General features: G+C 36.8%; 1 protein-coding gene across 1 annotated transcript; it reads right to left on the bottom strand.

Moving 5' to 3' along the window:
- Nucleotides 1–328: 328 nt before the first annotated feature.
- On the bottom strand, nt 329–21006 carry LOC128985690 (protein stoned-B). Its single transcript, XM_054405476.1, has 15 exons — nt 19107–21006; nt 18425–18575; nt 17892–18049; nt 16629–16815; nt 14700–14833; nt 13352–13578; nt 10398–10526; nt 8601–8706; nt 7274–7442; nt 6761–6875; nt 6311–6477; nt 5645–5796; nt 4804–5014; nt 3226–3405; nt 329–2495 (listed from the first exon to the last, which is right to left on the bottom strand). Exons 1-14 carry the CDS (start codon nt 21004–21006, stop codon nt 3261–3263), a joined length of 3951 nt encoding a protein of 1316 aa, XP_054261451.1. The 3' UTR covers nt 329–2495; nt 3226–3260.
- Between the last annotated feature and the right edge of the window lie 13 nt (nt 21007–21019).

Below are 21019 nucleotides of genomic sequence, written 5' to 3'. Positions count from 1 at the left end.
AATGAGAAAAACCATTTTTTACCCCATAAAAGTCCCCGTAAAACACTGTTCCCATGGTCCGATCATGCTGGTTCGCGAACTCATTCAAGTTTATACCGCCTTACACCTTCAAACCAAATTTCATCAAAATCGGACAAAAATTACTCAAGTTATCGCGTTCACGGACGTATATATATATATATATATATATATATATATATATATATATATATATATATATATATATATATATATATATATATATATATATATATATAAATATATATATATATATACATATATAAAAATTTGAACGAATAGTGTTTTTGGCCTCTGGGGACATCAAAATGAAAAAGTAAATCGGTCCCGGGCCTAGGTCTTACCGTGCCACCTACGGTAATAGCTACTTCCCTATAGGGAAATTCGCTAAAACATAATAAACAAGTAATTTTGTAACTTAAGCTCCAAAAAGAAAACAGTTCGTATGCTCGTTGTGTTGCCAACCTATTTCCAAGCGTACACGGTTTACTTGTATAGTAAAACCACGCTGTTTTGTGTTGTTTGGTTGGAATACTGGTGTGCGTCTAAGTATAAGCCGAGCGACAAAGTATAAACGATGCAACAAAGTAAATAAATGCAGCAATTAGCAGCTTTCTCTACTATAATCAGTGCAAGGAAGCCAACTTTGTCAGGTGACTGTAGAAAAAATAGTAATTTTTCCTACGAGTTTTCTTTTTTCTTTTTTAGATTAGGAAGTATAAATACCTACCTTGCTGACTAAGTTGTGAGTTTACAGGCTTTGAACTGAAACAACTCATGAGTGTTTTCACGTTAAGATAAAAAGGCTGCAAAGTATCATCTAGGATCTAATTTAATCTACTCTACCGAATATGAATACATCATCTGCGTTGTGTGGGACAAAGTAAGAGTTGGTCTATGAGGGTACACATTGAAATACCGCTTACCATCAGTACCAAACTACCAATGGCTGTCGCCAACGGGTAAAGATACTGATACATTACACGGGCAGGTAACTTTATTCCACGTCGTCGAATACATTCGGTTATGTATGCGATCAATTACAAAATCAATAAAATATTGAGCAACTTATTTCCGCTAAGGTGCCAAAAGACTAATAGCCAAACGAATGTTTTAAGTGTAAAGACCATAAACACAAAAGTCAAGATCTAGATGGCTCAGTGAAATAGTTGGGTAGACTTTCGTATCTGTTGACACAAACGACCGAATGAAAATATCGATCAATATATCGAATGAAACACTCGAATAATCGATAATTTCGTTCGGTTGTTTGTGCCAACAGATACGGAAGTCTACCCAAATAGTTTCGTAAGAAGAATATATCACTAAATTTTAAGAGTAGTTTATTGTACCTTGTAAATGACAAACAAGAGTAGAAAGTTAAAATAAAAACATTCTATCGGTTAGCAAAAGTATGTAAATAATCAATTGCAAAGATATGTTGCTCAACTTCTATAAGAACCGTGTTCAAAACAAAATGGCTGCTAGCCATCGTAACCATAATTGTACTATATAACAATGTTTCAACACTCAATTCGCTAAAGACATACAATTAAAGTTTATATATTCATTCCTTATTATTGCTATAAAACCATATTCTAGCCACTTACATAACTCTTCAACTATAGGAAAAAAACCTGCTGTAAAGCACTTGTCAATGAATTCTGTCAATTCACCTCTAATTATAAGCAACCTTGGCTATTCTCTATGCTGGCATAAAACCGATCTATTCTTAAGCATTTGGGTTATTTCTACACCCCACTAAAGAACCGGAAATGAACTATAGTCTTAAAGATTTCACTAATTCCAAGCTAAATTCGTTTTTATCATTTCAAATCTCACACTAACAACCATTGAATTGGTCCGCAATCATGTAAAGTTAATATTCAACTGAATAAAATTAAGTTTAAACTATGAATAGCTAAGAATCCATAAAACCTACCAGTTGTTGTTGACAAATGCGATTTTTAATGGTTAAAACAACTCTTGGTCTGATATACGGAAAACGGTTTAAAATTTTGACTAACCACAAGGAGCTGCAATCCAAAAATAATGTTTAAAAAATTACAGAATGATTTACAACACACCAATGAATACACGAAGGGTTCGCACAATTCATATAAAAACGAATATCACACGAAAACGATATGTCTAAGCTAGCGACTAGCGTACACAACGAAATTTGTGAGTCCTAAAACCAGCTCTCAACTTAAGTTTACTATACAAGCCTAAGGGGAGGCTAGATATGTACAAAGCTTAGTATGCATAGTATTGTCCATTGAATCATGTCATCCCAGCCAAAGTAAACATGTACTGAGACACATTCACAAGTATTCACCTATACTACGGAACAGTTACATTTACAAGCTGATAGATACGACAAGACTTATAAGTACAGTCAGTTACAAACAGTTTGTACAGTCTTTTCCACGAATACAGACGAGAAAGGTTCCAAGAGATGATTCGGGTACAGTAAGCTGAAACAGAAATGTCAGAGTTATAAATATAGTTTGCACACGTTTGAATGCTGTGGGGTTATTAGTGTAGTCAATTATGACGATACAGTATTCTGAATGATGTGTCAGGATATCAGAACAGATAACTGTAAGAAACATAAACATGTGCAACAACTCAGCTGCTACGAACATGAAATTTAATTATTAAGTTCACTGTCCGGAATAAAACAAAAATTAATAAAAAAAAAACATTTTAAGCCGTAGGCCTACCAGAAGCCATAAATAGTATTAGTTTCCTTTAGGCCAGTGAAGTAATTTTGTTTGTCCTGAAAACATATTTATAACTTGAAACATCATAAAATCAAAGCAGCTATGAAATTATTATACATTTTCCTTACTAAATGAACAATATTAACAGTTCTTCATACAAATCTAAAATCACGATCAATTTTGACAACTAATGTTTGACAGCTTAGGCTACACATATTCATCCTAATTGAATAAAATAATGCCTCATCAAAATACGTACGTTGATGAGCAATGAGATTCATACGCATGTAGGTAGCTATGAGGCTATTCACAAGTTGTACAGTGAATATCACAACCCAAGCACTGTATACCTAACCCAGGCGGTCAAAATGTATTTAACTTTCCAATCTTGAAATTGGGAGATGTTCGTCTAAATACGCCTGAGAGAAGCCCAACCAATTTCTTTACATTGTTAGCAAATGCAACTGACGAGTACACTCACACACTCAGTAGACACAGACAGAAAGGGGAGTGAGCTTAGCTTGAAGAGTCGCTGTCGCTCTCAGCGGCGGCAGGCGGTGGTGGAGGGCGAGGTTCCTCTGCTATAGGCGCAGGCTTGGCGACGGAGGTGGCAGCTATGTAGTCACCTGGGCCTTCGCCCTGTGTGAACTCTATCTCCACTCTGGAACATGGATATTGAGCACACATAACAACAGAGCCTTGCAATAGTTTTTACTAAAACTAGTGAGTATGTTGCATGTTCGTGATTTGAATCATTAGTGCAGTGGATTCAATACAATCCGACAGGTGTAAGTTTGTGAAAACCATTGTTGAATACGCTTAAAGGTTTACCACCCTGTTAAGCATTTACGTAACAGCTGTTAAAACGAGAAAATATTGCTGCTTCAAGATGATGGACGTCTTATATTAACAGCTTGACCTAAATACCCCCGCCGCAGCAAACCTGCAGACTAAGCGAATTTCCATTGACCTGATTGGATTTACACTAAAATGCCTCCATAAAAATAGCACATTTATTTTCTATTTAAATAGAATTAGTTTAACAAGTACCTTAGGTTTGCTGCAACAGGGAGGGTAAAAAAGATTTTTTTATAAAATGATAATAGTTTAGTAAGAAATAAAAGTATTTTCAAAATCGATCAAAATATGTTCATAAACAAGCAAACTACAACAGTTGACTTATTCTCCATAAGAATAACATGGGAATTTTAAAATTACAATTTTTTTGAATTTTCTCCGTAACAATTAGGCGCATAATAACGCTTCAATATACTAAATTATTTGTTTTTTTAAGCTCTACAAAGTGGTTTAAAAAGAAATTGTGAAATTTTGTGTTTTTAGCGGCAAAAATGGGAAAAACCTATTTTTACCCCATAAAACCCCCCATAAACCCCCGTTCCCATAGTCCGATCATGCTGGTTCGCGAACTCATTCAAGTTTATCCCGCCTTACACCTTCAAACCAAATTTTATCAAAATCGGACAAAAATTACTCAAGTTATCGTGCGGATGGACACATATATATATATATAGATATATAAAAATTTGAACGAATGGTGTTTTTGGCCTCTGGGGACATCAAAATGAAAAAGTAAATCGGTCCCGGGCTTAGGTCTTACCATGAGACCTACGGTAATAGCTACTTCCCTATAGGGAAATTCGCTAATAAAAATAAATGTAATTCTCTTCAGGAGTGTATGGTAGAAAATTTAATGTGAAAGATGAAAAGTTCACAATGATAAAATGTCCATGTTTTTGTCCATCTTTACTCACCATCTTTACAAAGTACTATAGTCTGTATGATGAACCCTGACTCCTGACCCACCGTCTAACTGGGAACTGGCTCATTGTTTAAGGGTCGAGCCAGTCCCAGGTAGATGGATGGTCAGGACTCCCTAGTTTAGACTATAGTTCCCTAGTCGACAACATGTGCATAATAAATATTCCTCAGAAAGTGAAGCGTTTCCACATCAAACCATCAGCATTGTAGTGCAAACACCTTATAATAAAAAATAAATTCTTAACTTCTAATTTCGACGCATGTAAACTGGAGTTCTCACCTATACTCGTGCCTTGCCAGCTGCCGTACATATTTCTCCGGCGGAGTATCACTATCGCTGTCATTGATGGACACAGATCTCACAGTGGTGTGAGACACCTGGGTAACCGGCATTGTGAACTCCACCCAGCAGAATCGGTCAAACTCCTCGGGTATCTGGTCGTACGAGGTGAGAGCCATGTGGCACACCAGGTCGTGTTGTGTGTAGGCTCCTGGACAAGGTGGAAATATTAGAAGCACACAGGTGTCAGAAAAAAACGCATTGGCAATGTTAACTCCAGTAAGTGAGGGTAAAGTTGTAGGATGATTATTGTTCAATCGTTTTCCCATACTAATTTAGAGGTTAAATTCCTTTCCAACGTAATCCTTGGTAGTCTTAATGGCTACCGGTTTCGACACACTTGTGGTGTCATTGTAAAGCCTAGACGTGGTTGTCGTTCCTAGGAGGTCGTCAGAAAGTCTTCAGAACACATAAAAAAAGTTTTTTCGTTTTCGTTATTTATTCGTTTAGTTTATGTGTTTTCAAGATTTTCTGCCGACCTCCTAGGAGCGACACCCATGTCTAGGCTTAAAAATGACACCAGGATTGTGTCGAAACCGGTAGCCACTAAAACTACCTAGGATTACGTTAGCATCAAAGTATTTAACCTCTACACTAGTAATTGTTAAGTAATCCGGAAGACAACACCTCAGAAATGAAGTTTTCCCATGATTGTTATGACTATCTGGGCACTAAGAGAGCGTCAGACCTTTTCTCGGCAAGGTTAACACTTTGCCGTATTTGATCGCAGTTTTAAACCTCCATGACTCCCAAATATTCTCCATCCCTGACCTTGACTTACCCTGACCCTCCTTGGGTAGTCTAGGGATCCTCCATACGATAGCTCGGTGCTGATGCTCGTATTTAGCGACTCCTGATGTCGCCTCCATCAACTGTGGTTCCAGGTTGTCCACTGCGCCGAGGAAACGCTCCAGACCCTTCACCTTGCCCGTCCTGAAAACGGCGAGAGTTACAGGTAGGTTGAGTGTTGACAAATTACAAAAAAGAGTATTCTTAGGTTCAGTTTGACACTAATTTCTTTGGAATAGGTCCGTTCAATTCAACACTTACTTTATGACGTGTATGAATTTAAGGTTGCATTTGGAAGCTCTTCCGAGTTCGTATTTCACCTTGGGTTGGTTGGAAGAATGTAAGATGGGTTTGCGTAAAGGCTTATGACGTCAGATTATTGATTTTGACATCAATGATGCGAGGTTATTTTCCTGCTTGTGTGAGTAAACTTACTTGCATTCAAATTGGTCTACTCGTCACAAAAATCTCCAAACAAAGTTTGTAGTTACAAAAATCAGTTTGAAAGAGTAATCATATCATTGCAACTTGTTTGCCAAACAAATTCAAACTTAAGTAAATGATGGATAGACAAAATAAAAGAGGAAAACCAATCCTTGAAAATCTTTATTCATAAACCTATACTTAGCTTTGGTAAAATCCTCAACAAAAAACCTACCTCCGATGTGCAGACTTGACTGAGCCGTATCGGAAGTGCTTCTCCACACGGAAGAGGTAGATCCAACATTCTGGAATAGGGATGCGAATACAAACGTCCTCACAAGGAATCTGGCCAAGTTTTCTGCTGGAGAACCCAGGGACCAACACGTTGGCACGGAGGTCAACCTGGAAACAGACGTAGTAGAGTTTTACCATGGACTGACCATACTCCAGAATGATTCCCCCTCATCTTTGCAGCGTATGAGATTCGTGTGGACGTTAGACTTTTGGCAAAGAGCGTTCCGGTAAGTCCAAGAGCTTTATTACAAAACCTTGGATAAAGATTATTCTTATTGATATCTTTAGGTAGAGTAAAGTTTAATTTTACCAAATCATAAAAACACTGTACATAGAGCCACTCGAATTAATCTAGAACATCACCACAGGATAATAATGTATGATCTGTCACCTTATTTCCCGTTATGCACATGGTGACCCGCAGCTGTAGAGGCAACTCCCTGTTGCGAGGAGGGCGCACTCTGAACCTCATCAGCTCTATGTAACAAGCATCCGGGGGCTTGAATCTGAAACAAATTATTCATTAGCATCTTGCAAAATAGCAAAGTCAACTGTGAGAATCGAGTTTGGCTTATGATTCTCAAGTTTAGTGATAAACCAAGATTTTATGCGTTATGATAGTTGCATTTTTGAGGCATTTAGATTGTCTCACTTCACCAAGGTAATGAGTTGTTGTTTATTCGAAGGAGAATAAGGTTAAATTTTTCTATTATATTCACTCCTATCCTAAATCCTAAAGGGGGGCTACAGGAGCAGCCCCCATTGGACCCTGGAAAATTAGTTTAACCATACATTTCGTCCTAAAAATTCCAAAGGGGTTTGGATACTGCTCTAGTAATTTAAAAATGCTTTAGAAAGCAACCAAACTACTTTTAAATTTCATATAGTATCTACTAAAACTCACTTGATGGTCCTCGTTCTCTCATACTCGTCCTGTTGCACACAGCTGTGGAACTCCACCGCCTCCAGTCTGATCCACTCCTCGGTGACCACAGGGATGATGTCGTGTCTGCCAACCACCTCCTTGCCTTGCCGGACCAGGTCGTTTACACCCAGCTCCACGTCCGGCATACCTGTGGGAAAAGAGGGTGAGATTATCTGTGAAAAGGAGAATCAATCAAATTTACGAAAAAGAAAGAATATAGCTAAAGTAGAACCGAGAATTCCTGAAAGAGGCATAGAAAAGGCTATGACAAGGAAACTGCTATCACAAGGGGTTATACAACTAACTGTCAGACTTTGGGAAAGAATCTTAGGCACATTCATCTGTAACAGAAGCCGATTGAACATAGCCTAACAAAGGGAGATGAAGCTCTCTCCTGCGATAGGAACTAAGACCCTGCGAAATAAACAAGCACATCTGCATAAAAAATATATTTAAGGTTTTCTGCAATAAGTGATCCATGGATACCTGCAATGAAAGAGATCTTAGGATACCTGCAACAAAACAAACCCTAAGATTCTTGCAATGAAGGATATCTAAGAATATTTACAATGGAAGAGATTTAAGAATGTCTGAAATGAAAGAGATCTAAGGATATCTGAAATTAAAGAGATTTAAGAATCTGCAATTAGCGGTTTTTCAAGATTCGTGCTTACGTTTTTTTTCGTTTTGACAATTTTACCAACTACTGTTGTGATTAATATTGACCAAACAGCTATAGCTCGGCCGCTTAGAAAACGACCTGCGCGCTAATGCTAAACCAATGCTGGAGGAGGTCGTTTTCTAAGCGGCCGAACTATAATTATTGGCATTAATGTGATTTGATAGAAACCCCAAAAATCTGGCATTAAACATGTCTCAATTAAACTTAGTCAATCTTACACAACATGAACCTATCGTACCCCAAATCGTTTAGTGTTACAAAGAATATTAATGCATACAATTTAATAAAATTCAATAGAGAGACAAAGCTTTGACAGGACGAGAAAGGAGATTATAAAACCACGAGAGTAAACAGACAGTTAATCCGCTGATATGAGACCCGGCTTGTTTACAAAAATGACTTTTATTTATATGTAACTTTTTCAATAAATTTATACTCATTCTTGACTTCATTAAATTAACCGATAGTATTTTTTATTTAGTTAAAAATACAATCCTTTTCAAATATTTACTGTAATTATGTGTCTTACCAAGCGTAGAATGGTGGTATTCTCTGAATGGTTACATGCAAAGATATTTTGATCAATATTTTTTCAATCAATGTTCCCCCTTTTTTGTATCATACCTGACAGGAATCCGAGGAAGAACAGTCGAACCCTGGCTATCTGCTTGACAATTCCTCCACTCTTGTTCTGGTCCACCCACAGCTCGTCCACGGCGGTTATTTGTACCTAGTTGTAAAAAACGACTAGTTTTAGCAAGCTATAAAGTTGAAAACAATACATTCAAATATAGTACATCTTAAATGTATATTAACAAGATTATTGCACTAATTGGACGTTGGATTAAACAGAGGAAAGTTCTGCTTGCAAGGGAAACAATTTTTTTTGTTTCTAGATATTCTTGGCCGTATTATATTATTGGATAAAAAAGCCACTGAGGCTGTTCTAGAAATTAGTAACGAATAACTCAGCCAAAATATATAATCCTACATATGTGGGTGTACAGTTTAAGGTAGGCAAAAGTTGTAAAGAAATCCACTGTTTTATCCAAACCATTAATTTGATATACAACTTCAGGAAGTGTTTACCACAAAAGATCCACGAGTTTAATACTATTTAAAGGTTCCTCCAAAAGCATTCTTCATATATCCCTCCAATAGAAGAGAAACCAGTTAACATAGTAATAATAACTCCTATGACGTACTGTATAAGAAATATGTTATTTTTTGAATGATCAACCATATTTTGTAAACGCAATAGATATTATTGTTTTTACACTTATTTATTACTCATTAAACAATGCTAAATGCTCATTTTTTATAATTTCACTCTATTTATCACAGTTAGATGAATTAGCGTAAGCCTTTAAAGCAACCGTTGATTTCGAATGGGGTTCACCTAGTAAAACTATAAAACTTGCTAATGTGTTCTTTTCCTTCGCATTGATGATATATAGTGCAGTAAAAATAAGAAAAAATTCCATAAACCTAAAAAAATAGCACAACCGGGGAATTTGGTACAGATGTTGGGTATACCTTCCTTTTGAACATACTAAAAGTCCCCTAAAATTGAAGCTGTGCTACGGCCAAAGGACAAATAATCGCCATCTGTTTAGTAAACACAACCAACATTCGTATATTGAATTTTGTAAATTGTCAATTTAAAACTCCCATGCTATTCTTATGAATAAGTTAACTGTTGTAGTTTGCTTGTTTATAGATATATTATGATCAAACTTGGAAAATTAGTTATTTGATACTAAGTTATTAATATTTTACTAAAAAAACACACTATAATAAACTACATGTAGCAGCAAACCTATGTACCTGTCGAGCCTAATTTTATTTATATACATTCAATAAAACATCCAATTAAATGGAAATTTGCTGAGTCTGTAGGTTTGCTGTGGCGGAGTTGTTTTACTCATAAGATAAAGTTTAATTTTAAGATTTTATAGTATCACACTATTTAACTAAATGGGATGAATTATCCTAAACCTTGAAAGTAACCGTCAATTTACATGTGTTTCACCCATTTTTTATAAATAGAAAAAACTAAACATACTTAATCACAAATATCTAGAAAACCGTTGGGTTTAGAGAAATATGAGAAATAAAAAATGTGTATTTTTAGATGGACTCCATTTTGTATATTTAGCTTTTTCGTGTATCTCTAATAATAAAGTCACTATAGCGAAAAATACAGAAATATGCCGCAATTTTCCAATATGGCGGCCGTAGCACAGCTTCAATTTTAGGGGACTTTTAGTATGTTCAAAAGGAAGGTATACCCAACATCTGTACCAAATTCCCCGGTTGTGCTAATTTTTTTGGGTCAAAACATATTTTTATTGTACTAATATCAGATGCGATCGTCTTTTTCATTGTTTAATCAGCTGATGAATTATAAAAAGTTTGTACCTCTTCCATCTTGTAATTGAGAGCGCGATCACGGTGAGCTGGCAACCGGAACAGCGCCTCCTCGATACAAACGCTGAACTGCTTCATGTCTTCATAGTTCTGAGAGCCTATCTTGAACAGCTGGGAAATCTGTAAAAAAAAAAAACATATCTAATAATGACACAAACTTATAACAATCAAATTATTTCTCCAATCACTAACAATGTAGACTTGTAGTGACAGTTTTTGTTATAATTATTCTCGTAAATCAGCAACGAATAAAGTAGTATTCACAAGCATCAAATCTATCTGAAATTAAAAATATACTATTGCACCCTAGATTTAAATTAGATCAAAAGTTTGTAAAAAGCCTAAAAGAAATGTGAATATTATTTAATTACAAAAACAAGTAATGCGAATAAAACAAATTGTATATCTTTCTTTACCGATGCATCTACCCTCGGGGTGGCAAATAAACAAAACAATTATGAAAAAGATAAGTTACAGACGCAAAATAACAAAATAAGAAATATTATGTGCTCGATGGGTTTCACGCGCGCCTTCATTTTGAAAGAACGCAATCCGGGTACTGCTTTCCTGTTGTTGTCCTATTTTTGAAGGAGGTATCATTCGAAGCCAAGATCGAAGTTATCATTCAAATGAATATGCCAAATCATGGGCCCAATTGAGTCATAAAAGTAAATCATAATTGTTTGGAGAAACTTCTATTTAATTTAAACATAGCCTACAGTTAAGAGTTTTTTGTTTTGAAAAATAACTAAGATAAATATATAGTTTTTTTTTTGCTTTTTTACGTTACGTATCATATGTGAAACATAATTTATCGTTAAAACCCATTAATTTACATGGAACTTCTTAAAAAAATAAATAACATGTCAACTATGAGGCCGCAGTCGTGGCAACGCCTACATTTTAGAGAAAGCAATTTAGATATTGTACTTATGTAGCTGTTCTTTTATTGAAGGTTCAGTACTCAAATTGTTAAACAAACAACACTAATTCTACACAGAATAGGTAAAATCTAGTGAATTTTTTAAATATTTTTTGTCTTTAGGTAATTATTAAGTGAAACACCACAGAGTACTGTTAGTGTTATGTAAAAATGTGTTATTTTTTTGTTATATTTTAAGCTACCCCCTTATATTTTTAGCTTAAAGAATGACTTATGAACTTATGAACATGTTATTATATTGTACGAATAAAGATATTTTGATTTTATTTTATTTTATTATTACAAATCTTGGAAGGACAAAACCTACAAACGAACCTGTCTTATCAGTAGTAAATCAAAGATCAAGTAGTTGCCGTGAAGCCTTCGCCTTATGTAAAGCAATTTGGATACAGTACTCATGTTGCCGCCACATGCTTGAAGGCACTCTATTATTAATATACTAAACTCGTCACCAAAAGCAGTTTTAAAAAACACCAGTGTTTAAGTATTTTTTTAAAAAATAGTAAGTCGTTGCGTTGCTTATGATCAAATGTTTTAGTTGTGTAATCAAATGTTGTACTTTAAAGAGTGTTTAGCAACATTTCTCTATATAGCTGTTAGCGTAAAAGGATAATAGCTAATTACATTTTTGCCTCATACACAAAGCATCTGATAACACGGTTCACTAAGGTATAAGGGTAACAATCTCGTGGCTTAATTAAACGTGTGACAAGTAAAAATTTACATTGGCTTGTGGCAAACATTGTCACAATAATTTTTAGTTTGCGAACCAAAGGTAGATAAAAATGTGGTAAATTGTGTTGCATGAATTTATATGTATCGAAATTAAATTTCAATAAGACAAATGTTGAAAATATTCATATTTTGTATGAATGAATAATTTCATAGAACTTAAGTTTATAAATTGCCCGAAATTGTTTAAATTTGGTTCTACTTGATAGTTTGATATCAAATGTCTAAGAGAGTGTGTATTTTATTTTAAATATAAGTTAAGATATTCATTCTCATAAAATTGTTGTTTTTTTACAACTAAGAGTTGTTACCAAAATTACTATAATACTTAAAAGAACAGAGCTCTAAATGTGGTGTGATCCTGTTGATTTATCGAGCTGCTACATCTTTACTGTCCAGTCTTGGGAATTATTATTCAGAATAATGTTAAAGAAAGGAATTTCGATAGTCTTACCTCTAAGAATATAGTATTTAACACGATTATCACTACAATTACCATCACCCTATCGTAATATGGTTGATTGTAACTTATTTGAGTTTGTATGGATGGAAATACAACATAATAGACAGTTTTCATTTGACTATCGATTATCAATAGTAATTATTTAAATATAGAATACATTAGTTGTAGATTTATTTTCCTGTACGTCTCGTTAAACAATTGTATACACACGTATAAGTGTGTATTAACATTTATGTTCTATTTACAATTGAAACTGTATTTAATTTTTAGGTAAGTAACGTCACAACCCCTCAATCATTTCTCCCGCCTTTTCCCAACTTATTTTCCCATTTTGGTTCGAACAAGTAATTTGAGGTTATGTTCAAAAGGATATGACTTATCTTTCCTACGACAAACATCAACATCCTACGATAATAACATCTTCCTGCGAAAATTCACAGATTAGCTTATAGAAAATCTATTTATCTCCGGTACATTCTACAAAAGATTAAACAAAACTTCAAATAGTACAAAATTTCATAGGGACATCATGACCTCTTCTAATACAAGGTTGTGGTGTGACAAAAGTGGCAACGTCGCAGCCCCGTCCTAACGTGTTGCACTAGTAATTAAGTTTCTGAACAATACTTATGTTTACTCGTCTGTTATCGCTGTTACCATGGCAACAGGCTGGCAGTGCGACGTTGCCACACCAACGCCGTGGCCTTGTATTAGAGGTAATGGGAACATCAATTAAAACCTATCAGAAACACATTTAATTGGTTAGGTTAGGTTAGGTTAGGTTAGGTTAGGTTATAAAGTCCCCACCTGCGGTGCGTGTTCCACGGGTAGACCAAGCTTCTTCAGGTCACTCCCGAACTCCTTGACGCCCTCGTAGTCGCCCTGGATGGCGTATGCAGCGAACTTGCTGAGTTTGTTGGTGATCCTCTCAGCCTTGGTCACCTGTCCTGGTCGTACTCCTGGTCGCTCCTTGTAGAAGATAAACTGCAGCTTGACCGTGAAGATCTTACCGTACACGTCGTACTGCTGCGCCCCTATGGACACCAAATGGAAATAAAGTTAAGTCGAGGTCAGTAAACAAGGTTTATGGGGAAATGAATGTTTAATTGATTTATTTGAATCTTATTGTTATAGTATCTGTATAGAGATATAGTTAAGCACGAGAAAGAGGTTGACGACCTCTTTTTAACTCCCATTTGTCCATCCACATAAGCCTAAAGTCTTCAAACGTATTTTTCTAGGTGTGAGCTGGTATAGTTTAAAGGCGAGTTTTAGTGAAAGTTGACGTTTTAGTGGACTTTAAGACGCACGGAATCACGTGTGTCGCTTTTGTTCCGTGGTTGAGGGCTTATTTATTCACACCACTTTTGTCCTGGTGGTCTGCAAGTAGATTTCGGGGCCGGCCGAAATATTGTTTTTGGTCCATGGACATATTTCTTGTTCCACGATAGGGGAGCTGCACTCTCCCTCCCCAATATCCTCTCTTTCGCTCACCTAATTCTTTCTTGCACAGGTTAGGTTGGGTTAGGATAGGTTCGGTTCGGTTGGGTTACGGAGAAAATTCTAATTTAACGAGTTTTAATGCAAGAATTAGGTGGAGCGCGAAAGAGAGGATTTGGGAGAGTACAACCCTCTTTCTTGTGGAACAAGAGAGATGTCCGCAGAACAAAAGTGATGTTTCGGCCGGTTTCGAATCTACCTGCTGACCCCTGGAACAAACGTGATGTGAAGAAATTAGACTTCAACCACGGAACAAAAGTGATACAGCCACGAAATCGCTGCTACGGATTCACAATCCGTCACGTTACTATACCCTTAGCAATATGGGAATGCCTCTGAACGCCAGGTAAAATGCATGTGTTCAATGCCACCCTTATTACGAGTGGCATAGCTGAGCCACCGACTCGTCAGACACACTATAATAGCTGTGATCTGATGTGGTGTAAATTTAACGTAACTGAATATTTTTTATTAAAACTAACTTAACATTCAATTGAAGTTTTAATGAGTTCGTATTTTGTCCCTCAAACAAAAGATGTTTCAAATGCAGCATCAATAAAAAGGCATTCCACTCAGGGTTGGTATTGACATTTGAACTCTCTATCTTTCAAATAATTTATTACTGATATACCTACTGCATATGTGAATAGCATACCAATATCAGACACGGAGTAACAAGGCTGCAATGGGAGCTCCTGGAAAGGATCCTTGTCATCCTTGTTGTTGAACAGTTGAAGAACAGGGTTCTCTCCTTGGAACACTAGCTTCATAAACACCTTCTTCCAGAACCTACGAAATAAACAAATCAGTTTAAAGTGATTTTTCTACAAACAAGAATTTACTGTTATTTTATCACAATAGTATTTTGGTGCAATATATGGCTTAAAAAAGTATGGTGTTAAATCTAATAACTTAAGAAAACCGATATCAATTTTTTTACAAGTTTATGAGGCACATTTCAGATGAAGTCGAATGGTAAACAACAACGTTTTGCTCAAGAGAACGCTGAGGAATCTTCATTGTTGTTATTAACATTTTATTGGCAGAACCCCATGTTGTATTCAAAATAATTGTGTTCTCTTTTAATAACTCTCTTTATAACTACGTGCAATAATTTAATTAACGTTTTTTCACCTTACAAATATTAATGTGGTGTACTGGGCAAGTTTATAATCATAAACTTTATCTATCTCATCTTAATTGAAAATTGAATATTCTTTTGGTAACTACGTTTTTGCAATACTATACACATTTCACAATATACGTTTATACCGTCATGAATCAAGGACCATCAAGAATCGATGTATTCCCTCTAAAAAGCAATTTTTGGACTTGTTGAGACCCTACGTTCTTATGTAATCAATTACGTACTAAAGCTGGAGATTTCGTCATGACAAACTACTCATCAACTGTATTAGAAATGACTGTAGGGAAGTTTCCTCCTTGATCGAGTTAAGTTCCTTAACAATAACAAGAACAACAACAACAACAACAAGTCCGTTCAATACTTGAAGCTAAGGGACGAAAATGACTTGGATCTCTTAAGTGTCTGTCTCTATGGCGTTTTCCTATCAAAGGATGGGAAGAAGCAATCAGTATCACCCCGGTATCAGGCCAACATTTTACAGACATAACCAGGGCTAAAAGTACTCAGAGAAAAGTGGCGAAAGAACAGTACTGGGGAAAGGGCCAAAAATAATAATTATACTAGGGTCTAAAGCTTGTTAACTTTGTTATATTGTAGCAAGATCCCATTATCCTTTATAACAGAATTCAGTTAAGCGTTCTCAAATTTACTATTAAATTTGAAATTAAATTATATTCTTAATTTAATAATATTATTACTTAATTATTAAGAAATCAAATTATTATATATAAACATAATTTCTTGACATAATAAATTATTGAACAGTTTACATTTCTAGGGGTAATTATATCAAGCAGTAATAGTGAAGGAATGGAAATAAACTATAGGATTGCTCAAGGCCAAACATGCATGCACTCTTGTAAGAAATTGTTGACTTCAAAGATTCTCTCACATAGAAAGAAAATAAAAATATATCATACTGTATTTTAACCAGTATATAAATATGGAGCTAAAAATTGGATTTTAAGCAAAAAATGGACACAAAATGATTGTTTTTTTTTTCAAAAACATTTTAAGAATGATATATATGGACCAACACAAGAAAATGGAGATTGAAAAAAAAATAATAGGGAAATAAGGAATAGGTATAATGATTATGATGTAGAAGCACACGTGAAAGCAAGGAGAGTAAGGTGGGAAGGACACGCAGTACGGAGAGAATGGGGTTCACTATTAAAAGAAGCAAGCAATTGGAAAGCCAGAAGGGAAACGACCATTGAGAAGGCCCAAGAACAGATGGCGGGATAGTGTCTCCAAGGACGTCAGAGAAGTGGGGGCAGCAGTGTATGAGGCAGAAGATAGAGAGAGATGGAGAGCAGTTGTTGGTGCGGCCAAATCCCGCCTTGGCAATATGAATGGCAATATGAGTGAATGTAAGTTTAATATTGGGAAGACAAATATTACTCTAGATTCTAGAACATCCTTCTTCAGCCTCACCTTTGCCCCGTGATCTTCTTCTTGTTCGGCTGCCTTAGCTGCATCTCCCATCCTAGTCCCGTGTAGTGTATCCTGGGGAAGGGTTCCAGAGGCTGAGAGACGTCCTCGTCAAACAGCGGCGTCGGAGGCGTCTCCTGGGAGTCTGTCCTCTCCAGCGTCTTGTCTTCCGCTAGAGGCAGCGAGGCCGCTGTCCAACAAACTCAAGGTCAACTATGGCGTCCCAAAGGAATGACTTAAATTACCATGGCATCTTATTTGATTCGTAAAATTATTTACCTAAACAGATGACACATGCAAGCATTCTCGTATCTTTAACTAAACCTAAGTCTATTTTAAACTATTGTTGCCAAACATGGTTGAACAGTATGTCATAACCTCGTCAAAAATGTATTTGTTAATAGCTTTGATATACGTATTTAGGACATATTTTAAGGCTGCCACTGTGTAACGAGTAATAGTAAAGGCTACTAACTCTCATGACATCCTTAACAACATATTGTAACATAAACCATACTATATTTGTCTGCAAGAAGTAATTAATCTACTGAACCTACACAGTAACTATACAGTAACAATATTAAAACAGAATACGGTATGGATCGTAAATTACGTCACAGGTCCGAATGTATACTGTACTAATAACAACGGTTATTAAAACAGAAAATAAGATGGACCATAAACATCAACAAATTACGCCACTGGTCCTAAAGTCAACATATTTGTATTATTATCTAAAATGAACTGAAAAGAAGGGCCAAATATAAGTTATTCATACAAGATTCTGGCCAGTGACGTCATTTGTATATGTTAATGATACACCGTTTCTAATATACGTGCTAACTGTAACATCTGGCTTGGAAGTTTTTGACGATTGCATTTAAATATTATAGCAGACATGTTGACTTTCAGACCATAACGTCATTTTATTATTTTTTATCAATACAGTTTTCTGCTCTAATATCCACGACGGAAGAGAAATAAAAGTGCTTTACGATCTTGCAGTAGGAATTACGTTTCATTACCCGTAATTATTAATGGGAAAAACCTCTAAAAATTTTTATTTTTTCTCTTTTTTTCGACCCTATTGCTTTAATAGTATCTTAAAGTAACTAGATGAAACCATTATGAAACTTTTACTACTTGAAAGTTACCAAACATAACTTCTTTTATAACTGTTTGTACTTCCTCCAAACTTCTTTTTACAACTCGTGCTATTGTGAAACAACATGTTTTGTTTATAAAACAAAATCATTGTGAACCTACGTTGTGCGAAGATAGTCTCGGTGACTTGTGCGGGGATCTCTTGGCTCTTGTCGAAGGGGTTGAATCGAGGGCTGGAGTCCTGGAAGGCGTTGACGGGGCTCTTAGGGGGAGGGGCAAGTGCGGGTGTGACTCCTCCTACATCACCAGCCTGCTTGGGCCTAGGTCAAACATAGGCAAAATTCAATACTTGGGTAGGTATTGCATAGAAAGTAGCTCATATTTTCATCTAGTCAGGCTCTTCTAAAATGCAATCATGTTTGAATAAACTTAGTTCTATTATTAGTTTCGTCTAGCATTAATTACTGCAGAAGATTTAATGATTTAACTGTATGAAGGATAAAGGGGAAATATTCACGTTTTACTTCGATGCAAATACTATAGGTACTTGAATCATCGCTCATCTAATACTCTTTACACCTATATATTTTTAAGCACTGCAGAAGTATAATAATGGAATACGAAATCAAAGTGTTTAAGTTAATTAGCAGACTTTTGATGTGACATTCCATGGACAGAATTTGTTTGGTTCTTACTTGATAAATATACTGAACTCCTTGTCATCAGAATCAGCTGATTCCCCTCTGCTGAATCTGGCGGGAGTACTCTGCGGTACGGGCGGAGGCTCCTGGGCAGCGAGGAATGAGTCGAAATTGTCGTCTGCTCCGAATCCCATAGAGGCGTCTCCTGAACAAGTGTTTCGTTAAATATTTCCAAACATTAAAAATTGTCATTGGAGTCCATCTTCTCTTTTAGAAGAGTTTAGGTTAGTTATACAAGTCAGGCACTGTAATTATGTGGCATATGCTTAGCCTACTCTAACTAAAAAACCTAAAGATAAAAGTTATAAATCGTGAAAAGATTCTGCTAAACAGACTGTTCTCATAAAATGTCTTAAATGTAAAATATATATATATGTATTCAGGTAAACAATGTTATACCGTAACAATATCACTGCACCACATATTTCAACTCATCGAAATACCTGACTCTGAATATGTTTATATACTGGATATGTTTAGGTCAACCATAATGTGGGTTCGTTAAACAAAAAAAATTAAGCTACGTAATAATGATGTGTTGAGTAGGTTCAATCATACAGTCATATGAAGTATGTACAAGATAAAATTCAACAGGAGACACCCATACAAATTTTATCTTCAACAATCAGGAGGGTTTACCAAACTAGATTGTTTTGTATCTATAAGCCGAACTTACCTTCCACCTTAGGTGGTCCGAATGGTGATGAGCTGAATGGATCTCCGAAAGGATCTGCTGCAACATTTGCGTTTTTATCTCCCATTCCTACGCTTTCAAACTTGGCAGAAAAGGCATCAAAATCATCAACAGGCTTCGGAGCGGAGTCTCCAAAAATGTTAAAAGGCTGAGAGGGAACCACGGGGGTTGTGTGAAGGACTGTTTCCTGAGGTGCGAACAGATCTGCAGTCTGAGGTTGAAATGATAATGAATCAGACTCGTTTAAGAATAAATCATTTGCTTGACTCGAAGGAGCACCAAACATAGATAACTCAGGTGCAGGTGGGTTTTCTATGACTGAGATGTTCATTTCCGAATCAAAACCAGAATCGAAACCAGACGCAAAACTAGACACTTCTTCAGTTTTCGGTTGCTCAAAAGGTGATGTCGGGAAGGGTGGTTCTTGGCGGGGTTCATCGAATGCTGAAGTTGAAAAGACAGGTTGAGCGGGCTTGTCTTCTGGAATCTCTGCTGTAACAGCAGGTAAACCTTGCGTGATTTCCTCTCTTGCTGTTGGAGCATCGAAGACAGATGTAAACTCTTCCGATCCTTTCCGTTCATCAGGAAACACCGTGGTATCTCTTCCAAAAACACTTGTATCAGGTGAAGCGTGTTGTGAAAGAATACTTTCCGCAGGTTTAGAACCAAAGAAGTCTTCTTGCTCTTGAATACTCGATGGTTGTGTTTCTGAAGATATTGTCGTATTGGTCGTCACAGGAGCAGGTGGCTGGGCCTCAGGTAGATCAAAAATATTTTGTTGTACTTGCTGAACTGGCTGGATCTGCTGGATTATCGGAGGTGGGGGTGGCTTTGGTCGTTCTGGGGGCAGTTTTGGTGGTGGAGGTTTGGGGGGTGGGCCTGCAACAGGAGGCAATGGGGGAGGATGTGCTGCAGGAACAACCGGGGGAGGATGAGCTGTTGGGGCAAATGGAGAAGGATGCGCTAGTGGAGCAACTGGGGAAGGATGTGCTGCTGGACTGACAGGGACTACGGGAGGCACTGAGGTTGGGGCTGGTGCGATGGGCACCATGTGCACAGGAGACGCTGTCATAACGGAGGCTTCAAAATCGTCCATATCACCTAAGAGATTAACTTCTTGAACTGGCTGTGTTGGTTCTTTATGTACATTTTCTACATCTAGGAAATCACCAAACATATCTGGTGTAGGACTCGGCGAGTTCAAGTCCCTCATTGGTGTCGGACTTGGGGTCCTCGTGGCTTGCAGCCTGTCTAACAAGTGGGACGATGTAGCCTCCATTGCTCCTGTTACACTCAATATTAAATCTTTTGTTTCCTTAGATGGTGGCATCCCTGGCCTTGGAGGAGGTGGTCGTCTTGGAGGTGCTCCTCTAGGGGTATTAGTTCCTGAACCTTCTCTACTACTAGACATTTCAATTGGGTCTACACCGAACAAATTTACATTTTCATTTACAAAATGAGCTGTGTGATCTATAGAGGATCTAGCAGAACTATATGTTGGGGCGGGTGGAGGAGGTGGTTGCGTAGGTTCAGCGAAACTACCGAAAAAGTCGTTTGCTGTTCCGTTAGCTGTGCTGGTTGGAGCAGTCGGGGCAGCTGAAGCGAAAATATTTTCGTAGTTTTGGGAAGTGCTCTGAGCAATTCCCGCGTCAGGAGCTGGAGAGCTGAAGAAATCGGAAGTCATATCACTACTCTCTGTAGTAAAAGCGAATGGGTTTGTATTCGCTGAGGCGGCATTGTTGAGAGTGCTCATGAAAGGATTTTCAATGTTTGATGCCGTAAAATCCATAGTGTTAGAAAGGAAAGGATTGAAACTTGTGCTGTTGGAGGACACTTGAGTGTCCCCAACATTCAGATCGTCCATTAGAAATGGATTCGCCATCTTGAACTTGTAT

This window comes from Macrosteles quadrilineatus, unplaced genomic scaffold (genome assembly GCF_028750875.1).
Source record: "Macrosteles quadrilineatus isolate MER2022 unplaced genomic scaffold, UCM_ALF_1.0 Scaffold_2__2_contigs__length_208266976, whole genome shotgun sequence".
NCBI lineage: Eukaryota > Metazoa > Arthropoda > Insecta > Hemiptera > Cicadellidae > Macrosteles > Macrosteles quadrilineatus.
The sequence above is the reverse complement of the archived record's forward strand: the minus strand, read 5'-3'. Positions and strand labels throughout refer to the sequence as shown.

Excerpts from the sequence above, each read along its gene's own strand:
- LOC128985690 (XM_054405476.1), bottom strand. The coding sequence starts at position 21,006 with ATGGCGAATCCATTTCTAATGGACGATCTGAATGTTGGGGACACTCAA. Across the intron at positions 6,478-6,760 it reads TGTGCATAACGGGAAATAAG|GTTGACCTCCGTGCCAACGT; the intron begins GTGACAGATCAT and ends GTCTGTTTCCAG. Across the intron at positions 5,015-5,644 it reads ACTACCCAAGGAGGGTCAGG|GAGCCTACACACAACACGAC; the intron begins GTAAGTCAAGGT and ends CACCTTGTCCAG.